The 23507-nt window shown below is 35.5% G+C and overlaps 1 protein-coding gene across 3 annotated transcripts; it reads left to right on the top strand.

The window, feature by feature from the left end:
• The first annotated feature begins 17016 nt into the window (after positions 1-17016).
• LOC145124547 (Polynucleotidyl transferase, ribonuclease H fold protein with HRDC domain-containing protein) lies at positions 17017-22003 on the top strand. 3 transcript variants are annotated; one of them, XM_079059949.1, is made up of 11 exons: positions 17017-17323; positions 17595-17839; positions 17934-18032; positions 18114-18197; positions 18294-18380; positions 18465-18585; positions 18737-18915; positions 19016-19060; positions 19132-19646; positions 20753-21607; positions 21684-22003. In XM_079059949.1, exons 1-11 carry the CDS (start codon positions 17113-17115, stop codon positions 21892-21894), a joined length of 2652 nt encoding a protein of 883 aa, XP_078916075.1. In that variant the 5' UTR covers positions 17017-17112; the 3' UTR covers positions 21895-22003. The 3 variants fall into 3 exon arrangements, with proteins under 3 accessions (XP_078916075.1, XP_078916076.1, XP_078916077.1); XM_079059950.1 differs by having other exon boundaries at positions 17018-17323; positions 21725-22003; XM_079059951.1 differs by having other exon boundaries at positions 17018-17323; positions 21689-21822.
• Positions 22004-23507: the final 1504 nt, after the last annotated feature.

A 23507-nucleotide genomic window follows, 5' to 3' on the forward strand; every position in this document is an offset into this window, starting at 1 on the left:
CTCATTTATGAAACTTTAATTCCAAACCCTAGAATTTTAAAAGTTTAAAATTCAACCCTATACTATTATAATATTGAATTTTAATACTTATATATGTGTATAAGACAAGTCAGTCTTACCGTTAGTAGGCCTCATTCACGAAGCTGGTCTATAAGGGGTGTTTAAGGAAGTGGCATATAATATGACCGCCATTGGGTATCCACTCTTACCCACCGCACCCTTGATTGGTGGAGGGTCGTTAGCCGAACGGGTAGGATAGGACATTAATCCCCATTAATAAGTATAATGATATTATAAAGTAACTAAACTTTTATAAATTCCCAATCTTAGTTACTTTAGGAAAAATGTGAAAATGGTGCTATTCCATGAAATTGCACTTTGCACCTTGCTAAGTCGTTAGTGGAGCATGTGTGGTTAATCGACACACTAATTTGGGACTAACAAGGGTGGGAAATGGTAGCTTGATGTTTATCATAGATCAATGGAGCGTGTGTGGTTAACCGGCACATTGATTAGGTGATATGTAACATCAAGAGTACCAAGCACATTTGCATGGTTATTTACACCTTGTTTGTGATCCTCGGTATCCCAGTCACAAACTTGAAGGGCATAATCTAGATTTAAACATGCCATTGAAAAGTTCAATGAATCTCAAAAGAATCTAGGAATTTCAATTCATTTAAAACTTAATAATCAATTTCGTTTTTCATGGTGGAAATTGGTAAATCGTCATTTACCTACCTTCAAATATTTTGCAATTGGATTACGAATTCCCTCTTCCGAATTGTGAAATATTGTGTTGGGTCCTAGCCTTAATATTTCATTTGGGTGGTATATTAAGGATACTCATCTAATCTAAACTTTGTCATTCTTTTCAGATGTTTACTTCAAACACTGCATCAAACCCAAACTCTTCCGGCTCTTTCTCCCTCATGAACCTATGTGGGAGGGTCATCTTTGATGGATCGAACTTCAATGACTGGATTGGAAACATTTGAATGGCCATTCGGTACGAGGACAAAGAATATGTTCTCGATAAATAGCTAAAGGAGATTGATGAAAACACTGCTACTCCCGAACAGATTGCTGAGTATAAGACTCATGAGAGGGACGCGACAAAAGTGTCGTGTATCATGATTGCTTCCATGACTGTTGAGCTTCAGAAGTCCTATGAGGACTTTTTGCCTTATGAAATGCATCAAGATTTGATGGAAAGGTACCATCAAAGTGCTCGGCATGAAAGGTATGAAATCATTGCCTCCATGATCACAACCAAAATGAAGGATGGAGAGTCCATCACGGCCCACTTCCAGAAGATGCAAAGGTTTGTGGACCGCTTGCTGAAGCTGAATGTCAACTTCGATGAAGAGTTTGCCATTGACATTATCCTACACTCTTTGTCTTCTTGTTATTATTAGTTTCGTATGACTTATCGTATGAACAAGGAGGAGGTCACCCTAAGCAAGCTTCAAGGTCTTTTAAGAAATGTTGAAAGTAGTTTAAGAGGCAAATCTGTTGTACCCACTCCTACTACTGCCCCTGTCTTGTCAATTGGACATGGGAAGGGAAAGAAGAGGAAGGCTCCTTCTAAGAGCCACAAGGGAAAGTCCCATGATGGATCCTCTTCCAGTGGGACCAAAGTTGGTTATGCTAAACCCTCTTCCAATCCAAAGGAAGCAGAATGCTTCCATTGTCATGAAAAAGGGCACTGGAAATGAAGTTGCCCCAAATACTTGCAGGACATAAAGGATGGGAAGATCAAGCCCACCTTTGCAGGTATTTATACTATTCTGTCTAATAACTCATCACATGCTAATTCTTGGGTCCTTGATACAGGATGTGGTTCTCACATTTGTTCTGATTTGTAGGGTCTAAAAAGAAGTAGGGATGTGGAGCACGGGAAGATGAACTTGATCATGGGGAATAGGAAAAAGTCGTATGTCACCAAGATTGGAGTTTATTCTTTATTGCTTAGTAGTGGGTTAAATTTTGAATTGAATAATTGTTGCTACTCGTCTGATATGGCGATAAATATTATTTCTTTTCATGGTTTGTATGAACAAGGTTTTACTTTTTCATTTATTAATGAGATTGGTAGTATTAATGCTTATTGTAATGGTAAATTTTATTTTGAAGCATTGCCTTGTAATGGTATATATGATACTGTGATGGTTGTAGATAAATTAGGAAATAATGTGTTGCATATCGATTCGTCCAATGGTTTGGATAAAGCATGCTTATGGCATTGTCGTCTTGGACATGTCAACAAGAAGCGCATAGCCCAACTCCAAAAGGATGGAGTGTTGGAGTCATTTAACTTAAAGTTGGATGAGGATGTTTACATGAGTCAGCCAGAGGGTTTTGTCGATGCAAAGTACCCTAATAGAGTTTGTAAGCTTGAGAAATCCATTTATGGATTGAAACAAGCATCTCGCGGATGAAATCTTTGTTTCGATGAGAAATTCAAAGAGTTTGGATTTTCGAGAAGCGAGGATGAGTCATGTGTATATGTCAAAGCTAGTGGGAGTATAGTTTGCTTTCTCGTATTGTATGTGGACGACATACTTCTCATAGGAAACGACATTCCAACCTTGCAGGAGGTTAAGACCTGGCTTGGGAAGTGTTTCGCTATGAAGGACCTCGGAGAAGTTGCTTATATTCTAGGGATAAGGATATTGAGAAACAGGAGTAAAAGACTAATAGGACTTAGTCAAAGCACATACTTGGAAAAGGTGTTGAAACGTTTCAACATGGAGGATTCCAAGAAAGGTGACTTGCCTATCCAAAGCAATACCAAACTGAGCAAGGCTCGGAGTCCGAGTACAGACGAAAAGATAGTAGATATGAGTCAAGTACCGTATGCTTCGGTAGTTGGGTCGATCATGTATGCTATGACATGTACTCGTCCTAATGTGGCCTTTGCTTTGAGCATGGTCAGTAGATATCAAGGAAATCCTGGTAGAGCTCACTGGACTGCGGTAAAGAACATTCTTAAGTAACTGCGAAGGACTAAGGGTTGGGTCCTTACCCTCGGTGGGAGTGATGACTTGAGAGTGACAGGGTATAGTGACGCCAGCTTTCAGACCGACAGAGATAATTTCCGCTCTCATTCGGGCTGGGTATTTACCCTGAATAGAGGAGCAGTAACATGGAAAAGTTCCAAACAGGAAACTGTAGCTGATTCAACGTGCAAATCAGAGTTCATAGCAGCAAGCGAAGCGGCGAAGGAGGCCATATGGCTGAAGAACTTCGTTGGAGACCTTGGAGTTGTACCGACTGTAAAGGAGCCTATGGATATTTTCTATGACAACGAGAGTGCAGTTGCCTTAACCAAGGAACCGAGGGATCATGGCAGATCCAGGCACATCGACATAAAATATCATTTTATACGACATCAAGTAGAAAAAGGACTCCTCGTAGTAAAGAGGATATCATCAGAGGAGAACCCAGCAGATCCCCTTACAAAGGGACTGAGTAGGGATAAGCACTTGCAGAATGCAAGGAGTATTGGGCTGAAGGACGATATTATTTTTAGTAATTAGATAGTTGTTTAGAAACTTGTAATAGATAAAATGTAATTGATATTTGATGATTGAATAAAAAAAGTTCTATTTATGAGTAAAGTTACTATCTTGTTGTTTCGATTTGCATGTTTTGACTTCCATAATAATAAAATTATTCAAACTATCCACAGTCCGTCATACTTTGGAAGTAGTCTATGAGATTAGACTGTCATGAATTGGCTTGTATATTGTCTAAGGTGTTTAGACATAGCAAGAGTTTGCTACAACATTCATGAGTGCTCCTAACATAGCAAGAGTTTGCTACAACATTCATGAGTGCTCCTGAAATAAGATTTGAGTATTGGATTAAACCCACGCTCACATGAATCACTTCATGGAATTTATCACGAGTGATTATGAGACGATAATATCATATAATCTTCAAACCGAGATATATGAGTTGTTGATTATGAGTTGGTTGTACACTAATAATGCGAAACCGCATCAGTAACTTGATGTTATAAAACGTGTTATTATGTATGATTTAACAAGTAATTAGTACAAGCATATAAGTCAAAGTTTATATGTTCCTTTTATCCTAAGAGGAATAAAGCGATATCTTGGGCCCCTTTATGATTTTGTTTTGACTTATGTGTCGGGCCCGGTCAGGACTAAATTGATGTGTTCAATTAAGTTATATGTCAAACAGATCAGAAATCGGGAAACTAACTGTTGGACGATAAGTATGAAAATGTTCCATGTATTTTTCCGCATGATATCTTGAAGAACAGATGATTATATGATCCCTTATCTAAATGGTGCGTCAGGATTCGACAGCGGCTTTAGAGAGCTATGATTGCTAATCGGATTTTGAAGTTGCATTTGCAATTATAGTTATTAGACTTATCCAAGTGGGAGACTGTTGGATTAGGTGTCTAATCCCATAACTATAATTGGTATGTACTTGACCCGAAAGTAGCATGGTCCATTTGGGTTGCAATTCATTGAAACAATTTGATAGGATGGATATTTGAGAAAGAGGTTATTTGTGATTTATTAATATATTATAAGTATAATATATTAATTGAGAAGTCACATTATTTAATTAGTATTGATCAAGAATTAATTTAGTGATCAAAAGAGACTGATTAAATTTACGGGGACTGATTAAGTAAATCAGTAATACTTATAGTTTGGACCATTGATCCATGTTGATTAGGGTTGGACTAAACCTTTATGAGAGTCCATGAAGGTTTAGCCCAAAAGGCCTATGAAATGTGAAGAGTCATGGTGAATTAGGGTTTGCATGGATGAAACCCTAGGCTATAAAAGTAACCACTAAATCCATAAATTGGCCCATGCATTCTAAAGAAGTGTACTAGCCGATTTTGTGCTTCCTAGCTTCTCTCTCACAAGCCTCCTTTTGTTCTTGGTGTGTTGTGAAACATTTGAGGCATCACACTTGGGGTGCTAAGCTCTTAAAGGCCAAATACAAGCAATCTACAACAAGAGGTAATCTTCTAACTAGTTTTTATGATTCATATGTCAAGTTGTATGCTAGTCTAGGCTTCATGCTTTGGAAAAACAATATTGCATGTATAATTAGAGAAAACTTAGATCCAAAGTATTAGGGTTGTATGTGCACCATAGGGATGTTAGAGTATATAAAACCCATCAGAAACATCAAGAGAAGGAACTCCTAACTTCTAGTGTGGAAGGAATCCACTAGATCTCATCATATGACCAAAATGGGACCAAAACTTCATGAAAATTAGATCTAAGCAAACAAGGAGCAAGTTAAAAGCTTTATACCTTAATGAATCTAGAAATGATGAGAGAAGTCTGGATCTACAACTCTCCTTTGGACAAATCTCCTTCTTCCAAGCTATTCTTCTTCAAATCCCACAAACACACCCTAGAAACACACACAAGAAGGTCAAATCTCTTGAAGAAGGGCTAGGGTTTCGAAATAGGATCAAAAGGACCATGGAGGCTGAGGAATGAGAGGATCATGGGTCATAATGTTGTTTAAATATGGTCCAAACCCTAAAATTTAGGGTTTGCTCTCTAAGTGTGTACGCCCAACGTACGTGGAGTACGCCCAACGTACTCTAACTTTTTCGGAATTGGAAAAACTACCCCCAGGGACCAAATCTGCAAAAAATTTACACACCAAGGGTTAAAAGGAAAGGTACCTTGAATCGAGTGTTACATGCATCCAAAATCTTCATAATTTCTTTCTTTACTGCCTCTATCATGGGTGGGTTCAATCTTCTTTGTGCTTCTCGGGTTGGTTTGAAGTCTTCCTCCATGAGGATCTTGTGCATGCATAATGAAGGACTCAACCCTTTGATATCAACGATGGTCCACCCTATTGCCTTCTTGTACTTTTTTAACAAAGTCACCAACTCATCTTCTTCTGCAATGGACAAGTTTTTGGAGATAATAACAGGCAAAATCTCCTTTTTCTCCAAGGTAGGTATACTTCAAATGACCAGGAAGAGTCTTCAATTCTAGCTTAGGTGCATGCATAACAAAAGGAAGAAGTTTTGTGTCAAAAATGGGCAATTTCACTTTGGTATTATCACACCTCATTTTCTTCCTTTCCTCCATGAACTGCACACTTTCCAACACCTCTACATCTAGCCTGTAACTTCTTGCAATCTCTTTGACTGAATTGTTATCAAAATTCCTGCTCAAAACTAACTCCAACAAATTATGGTTAGTCAACTCAAAACACTTTTCAGTCAAAGGCTAAATAACATCAACAAAATTTATACAATGAATGTCACTTGGATACCGCATTGCTTCATATATATTGAAGTTTATGACCTCCCCATCGAATTTTCGTAGACAATGTACCATTATAAACATCAAATTTTGTTCTTGTTGTTGTTAAGAATGGTCTACCTAAAAGTATGGAACTCGAGGTCAAGTGGTCATCATCTCCCATATCAAGTACATAAACATCTGAAGGAAAGACAAGTTTATTAACTTGCACAAGAACATCTTCTAATTCACCTCTTGGGTGTACTATAGAACAATCTGCAAGTTGGATACTCACCCTGATTTTGCGTAGTGTGCATATGCTAATAGATTTGTAAACATAATATGGTAAAATATTAATAAAAGCTCCTAAATGTAGCATAGCAGGGGGACATAATATTTCCCAATTTCCAAGGAACTGTGAAAACATCCGGATCCTTACACTTTGGGGGCATCCTTTTTTGCAAAACTATAGAAACATTTTCACTAACTTTTACTGTCTAATTACCTCGCAGCTTCTTTTTAGATGTGCAAAGTTCCTTAAGGAACTTAGCATATCTAGGTACCTGCTTAATCGCGTCCATGAGAGGGATGGTGACTTTAATTTTTCGGAACATCGCCATGATCTCACTATCTTCTCTCTCTTTTTTGTTGCTACTCAATCTTGATGGAAAATGTGGTGGCGTGATCATTGCTTCTTTCTCTTCCGACTTCTTTTTCTCCACCATTTCTTCTTTTTTCTCATTTTTCTTTGGCGATTCTTCTATCACCAATTCCTCTTCTTTTTCGGGCATCTTTGGGCCATCATATGTCCTGCCATTCCTCAAGCTAATTGCACAAGCATTATGCTTTGGGCTCTTTTCGGTTTGAGGAGGTAGTTTTCCTTGATTCTCTATTTTGCTCATTGATTGAGTAAGTTGGGCCATTTGTTATTCAAGATTCTTGATGATTGTCTTGGTTTCTTATTCAAAACTTTAAGTACTGGTGGCAAGACTTTTCATAATATCTTCTAAAGACATGTTTGATGAACCAACTTGTTGAGAAGAAGGGGGATATGGTTGTCTTGGTTGATAGTTTTGTTGTAGGAATGGTGGTCTTGGTTGGTAATGGGTGGTGGTCTTTGTTGGAATCCTGGGTTTCGATTGTTGTTCCGCCCTTGATTGCCTCAGGGTTGATCATAACTTCTTTGATTTGACTCGATGATGTGTGTAAAACTAACTAGTTTTATCCTACTTTTAATTTATGAATTTGACACACAAAAGGCAGTGGACCTGTCAATTGGTAATATGAATTAGCAAGTAGGGTATCGAACTCAGGGAACGGAAATTAATCTAACTACTAGAATTATCTAAAACAATTAGTAAAATAGAGGGGTTTTCTCTAGTTTTGCAAGACTAGAAACTTAACTAAAACTTAACTAATTAACTAACGGCTGAAAACACGTAGAAAAACCAACTAAATTCAATGATCAAAAGGGTTTCTGTTTAGGTTCAACTCATTTACTCCTATGGTTAATTTTTATGGTAACGTAATGGATTAATTGTTATTTGGCTACCGAGTAAGGTGATTAGATTCACATTCGTTATTACCAATCCTTAGAAAATAGATTAATTTAAGCAGTGATCAAGTGGTTAAACTAATAAATTCCCTAGTTTAATTATTCGGGTTAAATAAGACTTGTAATTAGCTAATTTAATTGGTGAGTCAATTAACCTCTTGTTGATGGTGTATCACACACGCTCACACATTAATTTACCCATTCTCTAGTTAATCCTAGTTTCATATTCACTAATCCTAGGCATATAGCAATGTGTTCACATAAATCATATGAGATAAACAATTAAGAGATGTTCATGCAACTTAATTACTTAGCAATTAACAGAAAATAGTTATGGTTAATGCATAAGGGTCTTTAACAAGCTTAAATTAACAAGATTCACCAATAACAATTAATCAAAATATTAAATTAATCCATAGGAGCAAACTTGTCTACCCTAAACAGAAACTAACTAAATTAGTTCATGATTGCAGTAGATAAAAACCTAAAAACGAATTCAAACAAGCTAGACATGGTTCTATTCAAAGGTAAAGTGGAAAATTAAACCTAAGTTGCCTTAGTCTTCTTAGAATTGAGGATTAGGGTTCTTCTCACGTTCTTCAGATCTCCAGCAGTCTCCTTAGTCGCCAAGTAAGCTTCCCAAAAGCCAGAGAGAGAGTCAATTCGGGTTTGTGGCTTCTATTTATAGATTTCTCAAAACAAGGGCTACTCGTCGAGTAGACAACCGACTCGTCGAGTCCCCTTGTGGAATCCGTATACGGCAAGGACTTTACGTATTGCTTCAAGAATCTTCGTATGTACTCGTCGAGTAGACGTCCCTACTCGCCGAGTAGCTTCAGGATTTAGCATTTTTCTTCTTTCTTCAGTTCCCGAGCTTTCGATCGTACCTCCTGCTTCCTTTTACCTCCGAGCTTTTCTTTTGAACTGAAAATACAATTTGAACACTATTAAGTACCTTTTGTCCATAATATGTAAATAATTAGCTAATAAATAATGAAAATATATACTAAATATATAGCTAAATATGCACATATCACTCGAAATAGCTTCCCGAATCATTTTCTTCTTCATAATCTTCTTGAAGTTGTGGGTACATATCGGTTGGGTGTCCCACTTGAGTGTAAGTTTTGCAAGGGCGGGGTGTGGGTTGCACACCTTTGTCTTTAGCTAACATCATAACAACCTTTTGTAAGCTTAGATAACTAAGCTTCAATTTGAGGAGTGTGCAACTCTTTTACACCTCAGGGTGCATCTGTGTACCATTCTTCATCATGACCCGAATGTTTGGAATCTTCTGCCATGTTATTGATTAGGTTGTGGATTTCAGTCGGGGTCTTGTCGGATAAAGACCCGCCACTTGAGGCATTGATCAACCTTCTTTCCATTGGAGTCATGCCTTCAATAAAGTATTGAAAGAGATGGTACTCACTGATTCCATTCTTTGGACAACGGACGCATAACTTCTTGAATCTTTCCAGATATGTATGAAAGGATTCTCTCTTATGTTGCTTGATTCCAATGATTTCCCTTCGTAGGGAAGAAGCTTTCATCTCAGGAAAATACTTGTCCAAAAACAATCATGCAAGATCTACCCATGTAGTAACCGTCCCCGGTGGAAGGTCATAAAGCCAATCTTTTGTTGCATCTTGCATCACGAAGGGGAATGACCTAATCTTGATTTGGTCTTCTATGACATTGTATGGTTTCATGCCAACACACAACATGGAAATCGGTCAAGAATTTATGAGGATCTTCATTTTCAAGACCTCTAAAGGTTAGTAGTAGGTGGATGAGTCTGAATTTTAGTTCAAGGTTAGTGGCTGTCAGATAGGTGATGCAAAGAGGTTGTTGAGTGACCTCTTGCCTCGCCTATTGGTGAAGGGTTTGCTCATGTGTTGGATGAGGGTTGTTATTGCCTCCTATTGTAGGAGTTGGGATTGAGGTTTCTGTAGGTATAGGGATGCTATGAGTGGGTGAGGAAGGTGGAGTGGTATCTCTAGGTGAGGATGGTTGATGTGAGAGTGAGAAGCTTTATGTTTCAATTCCTGATGCACTTGAGAGGGGTATGTCCTCCCAAATGTTGATGAATGGAGGGGTAGATGACGATGAAGTCCCAGAATTCGGTTGCCTCTTTTGAAGCTTGGCTTGCTTCCGTAACCTCTTTGTTGTCTTCTCTATCTCTGTGTCAACAGGTCATGGTGTACCTATACAAAAAGATCTATGCATAAATAACTAGTAACACCAAGTCCCCGGTAATGGCACCAATTTGTTGGGTGTGTCAAACTCAACAAATAATAGGGGAACATTAGACTCCAAATACACTGCTATAATGCACTAAAAATGGTAGCACACAGTAAGCAAGGTCAATCCTCAGAGACATGGGATAAAAGTCTATACCTCTTTGTGTAAGGTACTTTGGTCATAAAGGGTTTTTTTTTGCAAAAGTTAAATAATGAAAATAACAATCTACTTTGAAAACATGCATAAAATGAAATAGATTTGTAAACAAGTTGTTGAAATGGTTCTAGTTCTAGTTCTCAATGTTGTTGTTTAGCTTGATTATGACTTAATGTAATTCATGATTGCTATTCTAAGTTGGTACTGAAGGATATTAACACGCTCTAATACCACTCGCTTGCCAAATTATCTAACCAAAACACACTCTTTGACTAGACCTAGCTTCACTAATTCAACCTAAAGACACTCTTAGATTGTATTGAAAAAATGCATTAAGTTTTGTACAAACTTCCCAACAATGTTCATTTCTTCTCATACGCTCGGAATTGTTAAAACATGTGATATATGTTCTACAATAAGAAAACCTATTGTTTGTTACCAATCATTAACTTTATAAAACGATTAGGTTCGTTAAAGTTAATTAACTACACAAGAATTCAATTGATACAAGTGGCCAATCAAACACAAATCAAATCAATGATTCTAGTTTAAACAAGAACATGATCACTTGAATAAAATCATAAATCGAATATCAAACCATATGCTTCAAGTCAAGCAATCAACATGTTTTGAACAAGAACTAGAAATTAGGGTTTCTTAGCCATACATGGCTAAGAAGAAATCAACCAACAAAAAGATAAAATTGAAATGTTTAATGCTCACAAATAGAAATCAACAGTGTTTGCAATGATTAGAAATCTTCAAGAATCCTTCAAAATCACCCAAAATCACCAGAACTAGCTCCCAAAACCGTCTGTCTAAGAAAAATGGTGATTTCCTCATTTTTAGTAATTGCTCACGTGTTTGCCATAAGACCATGCGTTTTTTAGCATGGCCATGCGCTTTTGGCATGGCCATGCGTTTTTAGTGTGGCCACGTGTTTTGAATCAAGGTTGTGCTTTTTGCTAAAACTCAAATCAGTCTTCAACTTTGCTCCGTCTTCGGTCTAGCTTCACCCTGAGTCATGTTGCTCAAATATATGGTGAAAAGGACAAACATAACCTGTATCAGTGTGACACATACCGTGTTTCAAATGTGGTCCTTTGCTATGATGAAATGTAACGACTCGGGTTATGTCTTCAAGTTCTTTTCTACGACACGACCAATCCATCTTCTCTTCATGCTCAAATGCTCAAAGCTCCATCATCCAAGCTCCATGCTTCTTGCTCGCCTCCAATGCTTCAAACTCCATAATGCCTACAAAATAAATCAAAAATAGTGAAATACCAGGTGTTCCGAATAAGTCATGCAATTGCCTAAATAGTTAACTAAATACAAGAATTAGGACGTAAAATGCAATGAAAAGACATGATAGACGTGCAAAATAGGTGCATAAAATGCACCTAACAATATCATTTAACGTGGAATGTTGAAATATTATTCACCCTTCACAACTAAGGTGACTACACCAGATTGGTCACTGTAGCCACTCCATCAAGTTATGTCAAATCCCCATCTTAGTAGCCTTAACAAACAAATCGATAGCCTTAGACAGACCACTTTATACCCTTGGCGGCCCAATATGGCCACAAACTGAACCAATCTGATCATTCCGACGATCAAGGTTTTAGGTTCAAGTTTAGTTTCCTCCTATTTTTGGAAATGTTTGCATGGTTATATTTTTTTGCCATATTTACAAATATGGTTGTCATGTATAAGAGAAACAATTAGAACATTTAATGATATCTTAAAACGTTTACATAAGAATTCGTGGGATTAATTCACATATTATTTTTAGTTTTTTTTTTGTTTTGTTTTGTTGATATGTTTGTAATCACATGTTCTTTTCTCCATGTAATAAAATCATATCATATTCGCTTTGGGGCGTACAAACATCATATCGATGATGGAACCACAGTAACTATTCATGTTCTTCGTATGTTTAATTTTATTTAGTGTTTTTTTTTCTTTTTTGATTCGATTTATTATGTTTGTTGTTGGTTGTTCACTCGAGATGCGAATGTTCTTCATATTTATTTCCGACAAAAAAAAAACTCTCAATTGATTTATCGTATTTTATAATTTTACGAGTTTCTTGCTTAGTTTTGGTTTTAATGAAATCTGGTTGATTGTTAAAATTAATTTTTTCTCATTTATAAATAATTGCTCTAAAGAGTTTTAAGTTTTAACAATGTTAGTATAAGATGAAAGCATATACATCAAGGAGTGATCTTAGGGACATGGGATACCTTGCTTCCAATTAATGACATTGCAACCCACTTTTAGTGTACCCAAAGACAATCTTTAAGCTCACCTATTCATGTGATTGTGATCCCGTTTCTAGGCCAAAAAAGTTTGAAGTTCCATGAATCATGTGATTTGCGCCTTGGTAAATCTTTCTCGTCCCAAAAAAGCTTGGATCCGTTTAATGCATAATAAAATTAAATAAGTAGAAGATATAAAAAAAATTATGGCTCAATAATATAGTTGCGATAATTAAGACCGAAAAAACCACATTTCATGATATACATATTTGCCAAAATACATTTGGATGTATGGTAATTCGTTAAACAAGGCTCCTTTATAGATTTTTGCTCAAGGGTTCTCCATGGATGTGTGAAAACGGGTGGATTGTACTTTGTACATGTGAGGTAACATGCCAAAATGGAATCGGGTCAAATCGAGGTTTTTTTTAGTCGGGTAGACCCAAAACACTCTTTTATCCTAATTGTTTTTAATATTTTTATAAATATTTACTTTTAAATACAAATACAAAACTTATATTTTATATTGTGCCGAACTTGATCTGCACATAAAGCCGAGGAAATTCCAGCAAGTTAGGACAAGTCCAACATATGAAAAATTACGAATTTCTTATTTTCTTCAAATGAAAATAATAAAATTTATTCTTTTTTGGTCGAAAATAATCACGTTTTGAAGATTAGACAAAAAAAAATTGTTGCAATTAATACTGATTATAAAGGGTAAATGCAAATCATATTGGCATTTTGGCAACGAGCATTTGGAAAGTTCTAGTTTTTAGTTTTTATCAAAAAAAGAAAATCAATTTAAAGAAAAAATTATGTTTGGAAATAAGAGGGTTAAACTTTTTAATTTAAATAAAAAATTTCAAATCTAAAAGTTACTTCATCTATCGTTTAAGAAAACACTATTGAACTTTTTAATTAATTTCCAAAATTACCTTTAAAATATATTGATAGAGAGTTGATACTTCCACTTGGTTTTTTTATTAATCCACTTGATAAAATTGTATTTTTACTTTTATACCCTTTGGAAACCATAGTCATCAAAACCTTGATTTCATCCCTTATTTAGATTTAGATTTTGTGTATGTTTTATTTTTCTATTTTTTTTACACCTTTAATTTGGAAACTTGTGTCTTTCGATTTTGGTTTTACTTTTATTTTTTGTTCCACTTTTAACTTTAACTTTATTTATATATTATTAAAATGAAGTATATATTAATAACAAAAATAACTAAATTATTGGAACAAAAAATAAATAAAACATTATAGAAATATGATACCAACACCATACGAATATAATATTCTTGGAATCGGTTAAATATCTTCGTTTGATTTATTAAGTGTCATATCATACAATATCATACACTAGTAAAAAAAAATTATTGGTGGTGTAATCTAAGCTGATATCACGATCACAAAGTAAATAACGGCCACATACCATAAATTGAAATAATAGTTCTTACAATGTAATAGTGACGGTAATAAAACACTCATGGTACTCACGTAAGATGTTGTTCAACATAATATTCAAACAAATGCATATCACAAAATGTTAAAACTAATGTATCATGAAATATTTAATCAATTCAAATATTTAATCTGAATTTGGTGAATATTTCTTTATCGTCACTATTACATCCTAAGAACTGCTACTTCAAAATGCGGTTCATGACCGTTATTTTCTTTGTGACCGAGATACCAACTTAGATTACATCATTAACAAAAAAATTAATTTTTTTTATCAGTATATGGTATGAATTTTATTAAATCAAACGAAAGGTGTGGGTATCATATTTGTATGATTTTTTATTTAATTTTTGGTCCAAAATTTAATTATTTATTGTTATTTCTATATACTTTATTTTAATAATATATAAATAAAATCAAAAGTAAAGTAAAACAAAAAAAATGTAAAACCAATAAAGGGAAACCAAAATCAAGGATATGGGTTTCCAAATTAGAGGTGTAAAAAAAGGAGATGAAATCTAAATAAGGGATGAAATCAATTTAAGGGATCAAAATCAAGGTTTTTATGATCGTGTTTCTAAAGGGCAAAATAGGAAAATACAATATTATTAAGTGGATGGATGAAAAGACCAAGTGGAAATATCACCTTCCATATTGATATATGTATCTTTTTTATACAATTGACTTTTCCGTATTTTATATATTTCAAAGCTTTAAACTACTTTTGTCAAACATTCATATAACAGTTAAAAGTTAAAGCTTTCAGCTGTGAGTTATTCACTACCAACTACCAGCTTTTAGTACCGACTAGTTTTGACAAACAATATCTCTTTCTTTGAACTAACGATTTATTTTTTGTATTCTTTAACTCTCACCATAATCAATACCAAAAGTAATCGTCCAAAAAAATATCAGAATAATGGACAATCATAGATGGAAAATTACTTAATTTTGATCAAGGAATGAATTAGTTGATGTGACCTATTTGTAATTATGTTTTTGTTAAGCTTATACTCTTGAGATTATGCATTAAGATGAAAAATGTAAAAATGAAATATTATTCTAATATAACGTCATGACCACAATTGATAATGACAAAGTTATGGGCCAACTTTTGTTACCATTATCGGCCTTCTAGTATTTCGGTTGTATACGTTTAGTGACATATGGAAGGACAATTAACTGATTTAACGTTTACCAACTAACGTGCCATACCCGACCATATGTTTTGTACGACGTCGTTGTATCCTTGTCAATTTATCATATGCACCCCCATTTTATACCATAATATAGTCTCCTATATAGTAAAGACCCAAATCCTTATTAGCGTATCATTTCCCTCTATATAGAGTTGATGAATAAAGTTTCAAAGACTCGGATGACCTAATATCAAACTAGAAAGGGTAACATTGTAAAAGATAATCAAAGTGGTTGACATAAATGATGCCTAAATTTGAGTGAACATCTTGGATGGGTCTATGGAGCATTATGATCAAATTAAGCCACATCGGTCTAGGATTGGTTAATAATGCTATTGAGTATGATTGGTTTCGGCACATGTTCGTTATAGGTTCAAGTTTTCTGATTTTGATTTGTATGGTTTGCATGTAATCCAAGAAACTTGAAACCGGTTTTTTATCCAAAAAAATAAAATCTCTATAATTTCCATCCAAAATGTGATAAAAATATAGATAAGACCTATCCGTCTTATTTGTTGAAAGGTGTATCCATTCCCCTTTAAAACATAATACATACACAAGAAATATACATATACATACAACATGGCGTTGAGCCGAGATGGACTCAGCTAATGTACATACATATTAACACCTCCTTCCAACAGTTTTATCGTGAGGGAAATTATGAACGTTTAATTTGGTTCTAAAGTCATGAAACAAGGTGTATGGAAGAACCTTCGTGAAGATGTATGCATGTTGAGCTAATGACGGAATGAAGAACCTAAAAATAGTCGGTGGTAACTTGATCCTAAACAACATGAATGTGTATCTATATATGTTTAATGCACCGGTGTTGGACTATATTCCCGGACATAAAACAACACTAATGCTGCAGCAACACCAAAAAAATGCATGTCAAATCCCTTTATATGTGAAGCCACTACTTCTAGAATTATAGTTTGTATCCACGACCACCTTGTGTGTATTGATGCACCATGTATCAAGGAAATTTACCCATGGCTAATGGAGACAAGGAACGTGTCATAACATTCCAGGAAAACCATCTATGTTTTCATATGCCACATACAATTATCGAATGTCATTGAACGTAGACTTACACAAATATTATGTATCGTAAAGCTTAATGACATCTTTACAAAACTTATAACACTTTCATGTGTGATTATTGCAAAAATATTCTGATACTCATCCCATGAATTAGAAGTGGTGTGATATGCTAATTGATGAATTGCGTTTGTGTATTTTTGTAGTGGAGTAAAACCTTTTTTTACCTCTTGCATCAAACTTCAATTAAAAAAAATGGAAATCTATCCATCCAAATCATCAACTATACATATGGAAAACCTTAACTTCATCGTGTTGGTTGCCCTCTCCACATCTAAGAGCATATGGTATGGGCAACGAGAAGTTGTATTTTTGCTGATGTGGCATCTCATAACATGGTCATAACACCATGAACATCATTTCCCCCTTGGTGTTATGACATATCTTGTTGGCGTTATGACATATTGAAACGAGAACATTGATTGGCCGCACATTTCTTATCTCTCTATTTTTCTCCTCTTAACCTCCTCATAACATGGTCATAACACCATTAACACCATTTCCCCTTGTTGTTATAAGGTGGTATAACATCACCTCAACGGGCCCATACCTAATGCTCTAATAGCCTTAGTAAATAGTTGAAATTTCATTATTATGCTCGTATAGCCCGGATTTTAGGTTGATATGGGCCATGATTGTAGCCCAATGTTTTTATGTGGGCCGGACCGGTTTTCAACCGGTCAGAAATATTTTGATAGGTCCAAAATGTTAGCCCATTAACCCGTTCGGTGGAGCCGATATTGAAGTGTTGAACCACCGTTAAACCTCTGAATGTTCTTCCATTTTTTCTTACCACCAGGCCGCCATTATCGTCAACCTTTGAAGCTCGTCGTAACTAGCAGGGATTAAAAATGGAGAATAAGGATAAGATCAAAATTGCAGTTACAATCTCATGTCTTGCCGTGGTTTCAATCTTACTGGCGAACAAATTTCGGAAACAGCGAAAACGAAAACAGAACATAGGCTCTTGTTACTTGAAATCAGAAGCAAAACCTCAACACAATTTTAAGCGTGTTTTGGCCAATAATTCGTACTCTCCTTTCAAGCACCTGAAGCTCGACGGTAATGTATTGTTAAATTAATTTTGTTTTTGGAATTGGAATATTGATATAAGCTATAAACCCTAGCTGGAGTTTCTGGGTGTTTTATAAAAATCTAATTTTGATTGTATCTCTTGATACATTGAGATTTTCCTCTTGTAAGTGTTGCAACGATCTACCTCAGTTCGTTATTTGTAACGACGGGTTTTAATGGTTACTCGTTTTGGCATGCGTAATTTGTTATGGCAATGTATTGATGATGTGTCTATTGAATGTCGACTATTGATAAACAGATGACAGCTCTTCGGATCTGCATCCGTATGAGTCAGAGATCAAGTCTCTGTTGGAGAAACCTGAGCTAGAATTTGAATTTTGTAATGGAACTATGGATATGGACATGAGTGATACATATGTTTGGATTGATGATGAATCAAAGTTGAAAGAGCTTGCACAGGTTTTAAGTAAAGAAAGAGTGTTTGCTGTGGATACTGAACAGCATAGCTTAAGGTCGTTCTTAGGGTTTACAGCCCTTATTCAGGTGGGACATATAATTCTTCTTCAAGAAGTATTAGTATTCACATTGCCAAGGACATTCATGTTCTAATGCTCTGTGTTTATGCTCTTGATTATAGATTTCTACAAGAGAGGAAGATTATTTGGTGGACACCATTGCTGTTCATGATTCTATGGGAATTCTTTGCCCTGTATTTGCCAATCCCAATATATGCAAGGTACTTCTTTGGCATGTGCTTCATTTCTTATCTGATCTCATCTCTCTTCATGTTATAATGCCTTGTGGTTTGCTTGTCTAGGTATTCCATGGTGCTGATAATGATGTTATATGGCTACAAAGGGATTTTCATATCTATGTAGTAAACTTATTTGACACTGCAAAGGTGAGAAAGACATTTAGTAGAAGCTTCTATGTTAATTCGACATTGAATATATTTTTTACAACTTTTGAAGATGATAATTGATTGAATAATTTGCAGGCTTGTGATGTGTTATCAAAACCACAAAGATCATTGGCATACTTACTTGAAACATACTGTGGTGTCACCACTAACAAGCTCTACCAGGTACAATAATATAAATACTCAATAATATACTAATATTTTTTAACAACCTTAACTTTTTTATGAATAATTTGCACATATATATAGCGTGAAGATTGGAGACAACGTCCACTACCAATAGATATGATTGAATATGCCCGAATGGATGCACACTATTTGCTTTACATTGCAGAATGCCTTGTTTCTGAACTCAAACTTCAAAAAAACGGTATGTTTTTATCTTTCTCCATCTTCTTTCATAGAAAAACCAGTGTGTAATGATAAGAATAATCACACCTAATAACTACTTTAAAAAAAAAATGAATCTTGTATTTTACCATGTTTCTTCTACTGTAGTTCTAAAGATAATAGTGCATCAGAAAATTCAGCAAGTCTCGATGACAAATTCTATTTTGTTTTCGAGGCCAATCGGCGTTCAAATGCTTTGGGTCTTCAACTTTTCACTAAAGAATTAGAAGCTTCCCCTGGACAATATGCTGCATCTTCAATTATTTCCCGCCATTTAAATGATCATGGAACTTCTAATATCAATTCTCAGGTACCCTTTTTTTTCCTTCATCTTAGGGTTTGTTTGGAATCACATTATTAATTCAATCATGATTGTTACCTTTGGTTCTTTGATGTTATGCTCAATGCAGTTTCAGGATGTTGTTAGATGTCTATGCTCTTGGCGGGATTTAATGGTAAACTAAACACCTTTGAGTTCAACTTATTTACCTTTTATGCCATTGTCTCATTGTACACATCTTTTCAGGCTCGTATGCATGATGAGAGTCTTAAATACGTATTATCCGATAATGCCATAGTTGCCCTTGCGGAAAAAGTTCCTTTAACCATTACAGATATTTGCACTACAATATCACAAGCTGATATAGAAACCGACTCTCTAAATTCCAATTCTACCCCTCGCTTTCCATCCTCTGTTGTCTTAAGCCATCTTGATGACCTCACTGACCTCCTTCAAGATGGATTAAAGTTAAACAATCCTGATGATATTCTTCAGCTATTTCTTAAAAAGCACATTGGCCCACATGGTTCTTGTCCTCTTTCTCTTTATAACTATGGGTTGTTGTCTAAAAGCAGCATGAAAGTATCAAAAAGATTGGTTTCTAAAAATGGGTATAAATTTTCAAAACAAGTTGCAAGGAAGGCTTCTCGGGAGCTTTTTGTTCAGAAATTTTCGTGCAAATCTCCTGTTTATCATAACTGCAGGATATATGCTAATGATGGACGATTGTTGTGTTATTGTGATAGAAGGAAGCTAGAATGGTTAGTAGTAAATTGTTTTTTTAAATTGAACATAACGGTTTGTTTGGTTTGTGGATTCCGACGGAATTGGAATTCAAGATTCCATTATTTTTTTTTTTCAAAAGACCAATCAGTACCCTTGTTGTATATCAAGATTCCATTTCATGGTGTGTTTTGTTGGCACATGGATGGAACTCGATTCCGTCATATTCCTTGTAGTTTCATGTTTGATGCTTTTCATCTTTCCTAGGTGTTGGTGGAAGGAATTGGATTCCATTCTTCCTTTTTAAGATAGACCAAAATACCCTCATTATATTTCAAAATTGTATTCCGTGGCTCTTTTGGCAGCCAAGTTTATGGAATTCAAATCCACCATATTCCTTCAAATTCCATTTTTGATGGATTTCACCACTTCTTGGGGTGGTGGAAAAAATTTATTTCCAATTTTTTTCATTACGAGACCAAAATACCCTCATTCTATGTATATAAGTAGAAGATAAAATTATAAGTGAATTCAATTCCACTCTTCCTGTTTTTAATTAAGAGACCAAAATACCCTCATCATGGGCATATTGGAATAAATAAAAAATATTTTTTGATTATAAGTGAAAATCTAGAAAAAAAAAATCCAATTCCTTGACAGATTCCCTTCATCCTTTATTACTAAAAGATCAAACCTTTTCCCAAAATTTATTAGGGTGTATTTGGTTGTGGAAAATTTTCCAGTTTTTCATGAAAGTTTTCAAATGAAAATAAATTTTGAAAACGCGTTTGGTTGATTAAGTTTTCAAAATTTTCAAAGAAAATTTTACAAATCGTATGTAAATTAGAAAAGTGATTTTTACAGTTTTCCAAACTTCTCTAAATTTCTAAAATGGAAAACGAAAAACTCCATCAATTTCAACCAAACGTATTTTCCAAAACTTTTATTTAAAACTCAACTTAATTTTCTAAAACCGTTTTTTTAGAAAAACAAAAACAATTTTGTTTCTAAATTCCATACCTTTTCACGCCAACCAAAAACCCCTCTGATTCCAATCCATTCACCAGATTTCATTCCTTCCACAAACCAAACAATCAAACACCACATTATACTCAAACAAAACATAAGCATCAAAATCTTTCAGGTATCTACAACGCGATCTAGCAAAACTCGTTGAAGAAGAACCACCAGCCATAATGCTACTTTTTGAACCCAAAGGTCGCCCAGAAGACGAAGGAAACGACTTCTACATCCAAAGTAAAAAAAACATATGTGTAGGATGTGGAGAAGGGAATCACTATTTACGATACCGCATCATTCCATCATGCTACAGAATCCACTTTCCCGAACACCTTAAAAGCCACCGCTCCCACGACATTGTTTTGGTTTGTGTCGATTGTCACGAGAAAGCACATTCCGCTGCCGAAAAGTACAAGAAGAAAGTCGCTTCGGAATTCGCGATTCCGTTGTTTGTACAAAAAGTCGTTAATTCCAATGAGGAATTACAATCATCTGTTATGATGCTTGCGGATGGTGGTGTGTCTCCTTTGGAGTTGAGAACTGCAGCAATGGCGCTTTTGAGACATGGACCCAGGATGCCAGCTCAGCGATGTGAGGAACTGAAAGAGGTTGTGAAGAAGTATTATGGAGGAAGAGAGATAAGTGAGGAAGATTTGGAAAATGCTTTACTTGTTGGAATGAGTCCTCATGAAAAAAGACGATTACATAAAAAGAAAGGCTTGTCATTATCATGTAAAAAAGATGAAGGGAAAAATGATTTAGAAGATGTTGACCCAAATCCAAATGGTTCAGTGTTTGCTACGTGTAGCTCAAAGCTGTCATTGTTAGGTCATGGACCACATGGGAAACAAGTGGTTGACTTTTTGTTAAAGGAACATGGAGAAGATGGGGTGCGTGAGTTTTGTCAAAGATGGAGACAAGTGTTTGTTGAAGCTATTCATCCACGTTTTTTACCTGGTGGATGGGATGTCACACATAGGTAACAATTTACTTACATGATTGTCTGCTAACATGTTTGACTTTGACTATGATTGACTTTTGTTTTATGGAAAAAGGATAGGATATGATGAGTGGATGGTTTATTGGCATTTGACAGTGGTAGAAGAGAGTTTGGGGACTACAGCGTGTATAATCCTGCAAACAAGGCTTCTTCTTCTGCTTCTTCTTATCCAGCTGCTGTTGAAGGTTAAGGTGGTGTTGTTTTCTTTCTGTATTTTTGTTTTTTTATTTACTAGAAAAACAGAACTTTTGTTTAGATTAGAATGAAGACGGTGTATTTAATTTTGGAAAATCTAGGAAAGTAAAGTTGTTGCCATGAATTGTGATTTGTTTGATTTGTATCTTTAAATGGTTAAAGTCACTGTTTCCCTGCCAACTTTTGGGTTTTGTTTTTAAAGGTCCCTCACATTTTTTTTTTTTTTTTTTTTTTTTTTTTTTTTGTAGTATAGGTCCTTAAACTTAGAATTGACCTATTAAAAAGGGTATTGAATTTCATTTTCACCGGTTAAATCTGGATTATGTGGTATTTTTACTTTTTGATTAATAAATTTGATTAATAAAAAAAATTTCAAACTCGCCTCTGTGTGTGTGTGATCACTTTCTGCATAATTAATGTAGTTGATCTTTGTTACGTATCATACTTTGATCTTTGTTTCGTATCATATTGAATCATCAATAATGATCTCCCTCCTCTCCTGTTTTCTCTCTTCTGTGTTTCTGGAACACAAAGAAGAATATCTAAGAAGTTACAGACGAATTTAATGTCGTCATGGTTTATTGGGCTTCTGGGAAGAACATACTCAAATCATAATCGTTTTCTTTCTACCCAAACGCACATGAAAAGCGATGCTACAAACTTACCTTCCATAAATGACACCGGGAGCTTATTTTTGGGCCATATTTGAATCATGTTCTTTAAAGAAGGTTGAGAAATCAAAGTGAAAAATAGATTAAGAAAGCTTTACAGCAACAACGGATCACAATGGAGTCACGTTTTTTGGGTTTAAAATTTGATTTTGGTTTCAAGATCTGAAAATATGTTCATGGTGAAGCAAGTCTTTGAATTTTGTTATTTTTATTCATGAATAATGGTTCTCGAGTTCCAAAGACGACCATTGGTGAGCAAAACCAACGAGCCCACTACTGCCACACAAAATAGGGAGCCCAAACCTTGTATTGTCTACAAACGTAAAAAGAAGGAAATGGACAGGTGTAGGGCAGGGATGGTGGCAAGCTGTTACTACATGGTTGGGGTATAAATAATAATGGGCGCATATTATTTGGGACCATCTTTGAGAATATTTATGTTATTGAGTGTCGGTTGTGTAGCTTGGGCAGGAGGGATAATCAATAAGATTTTCTTCTCTGATTTTGAGTCTTTTGTAATTGTTCTACATTCATAGCAATTGAAAGAATTCATTCTTCTCAAAGTATTGTCTCAATCTAATCTCATTTATATTTTATAACCCTTTTCTATTACAGAGTTGAGTTTCCTATCACCGTCCCTCTTCTTATCATACTAATAGTCATCATCATTGTTAGTGTCGGTGGTGAAAGCGAACATAACGTCGTGTTTTTTTGTAGTGAGAGGCAGAGTTAGGGATGAACAAAGGAACCGACCCGACTGGAACCGTCCGAACCGGAACCGGCCCGGGAACCGAACTCGGTGGAAAATAGGAACCGAATCGGACCGCCGGTTCTACCGGTTCTTGTCGTGTCTTCAATGTTGGAACCGGTCCTCGATAAATAGCAACATATGGTTCCGGTTTTTGCCGGTTCCTGGTTCCAAAAATCCACAAGAATATAGTCCCGGTCCCGGCCCGACCGGTTCCATCGGGTTCCGGTTCCGGCCGATTCTCCGGTCCATATGTTCATCCCTA

This window comes from Lactuca virosa, chromosome 7, assembly GCF_052849685.1.
Source record: "Lactuca virosa cultivar CGN04683 chromosome 7, Lactuca_virosa_CGN04683_v6, whole genome shotgun sequence".
Lineage (NCBI taxonomy): Eukaryota > Viridiplantae > Streptophyta > Magnoliopsida > Asterales > Asteraceae > Lactuca > Lactuca virosa.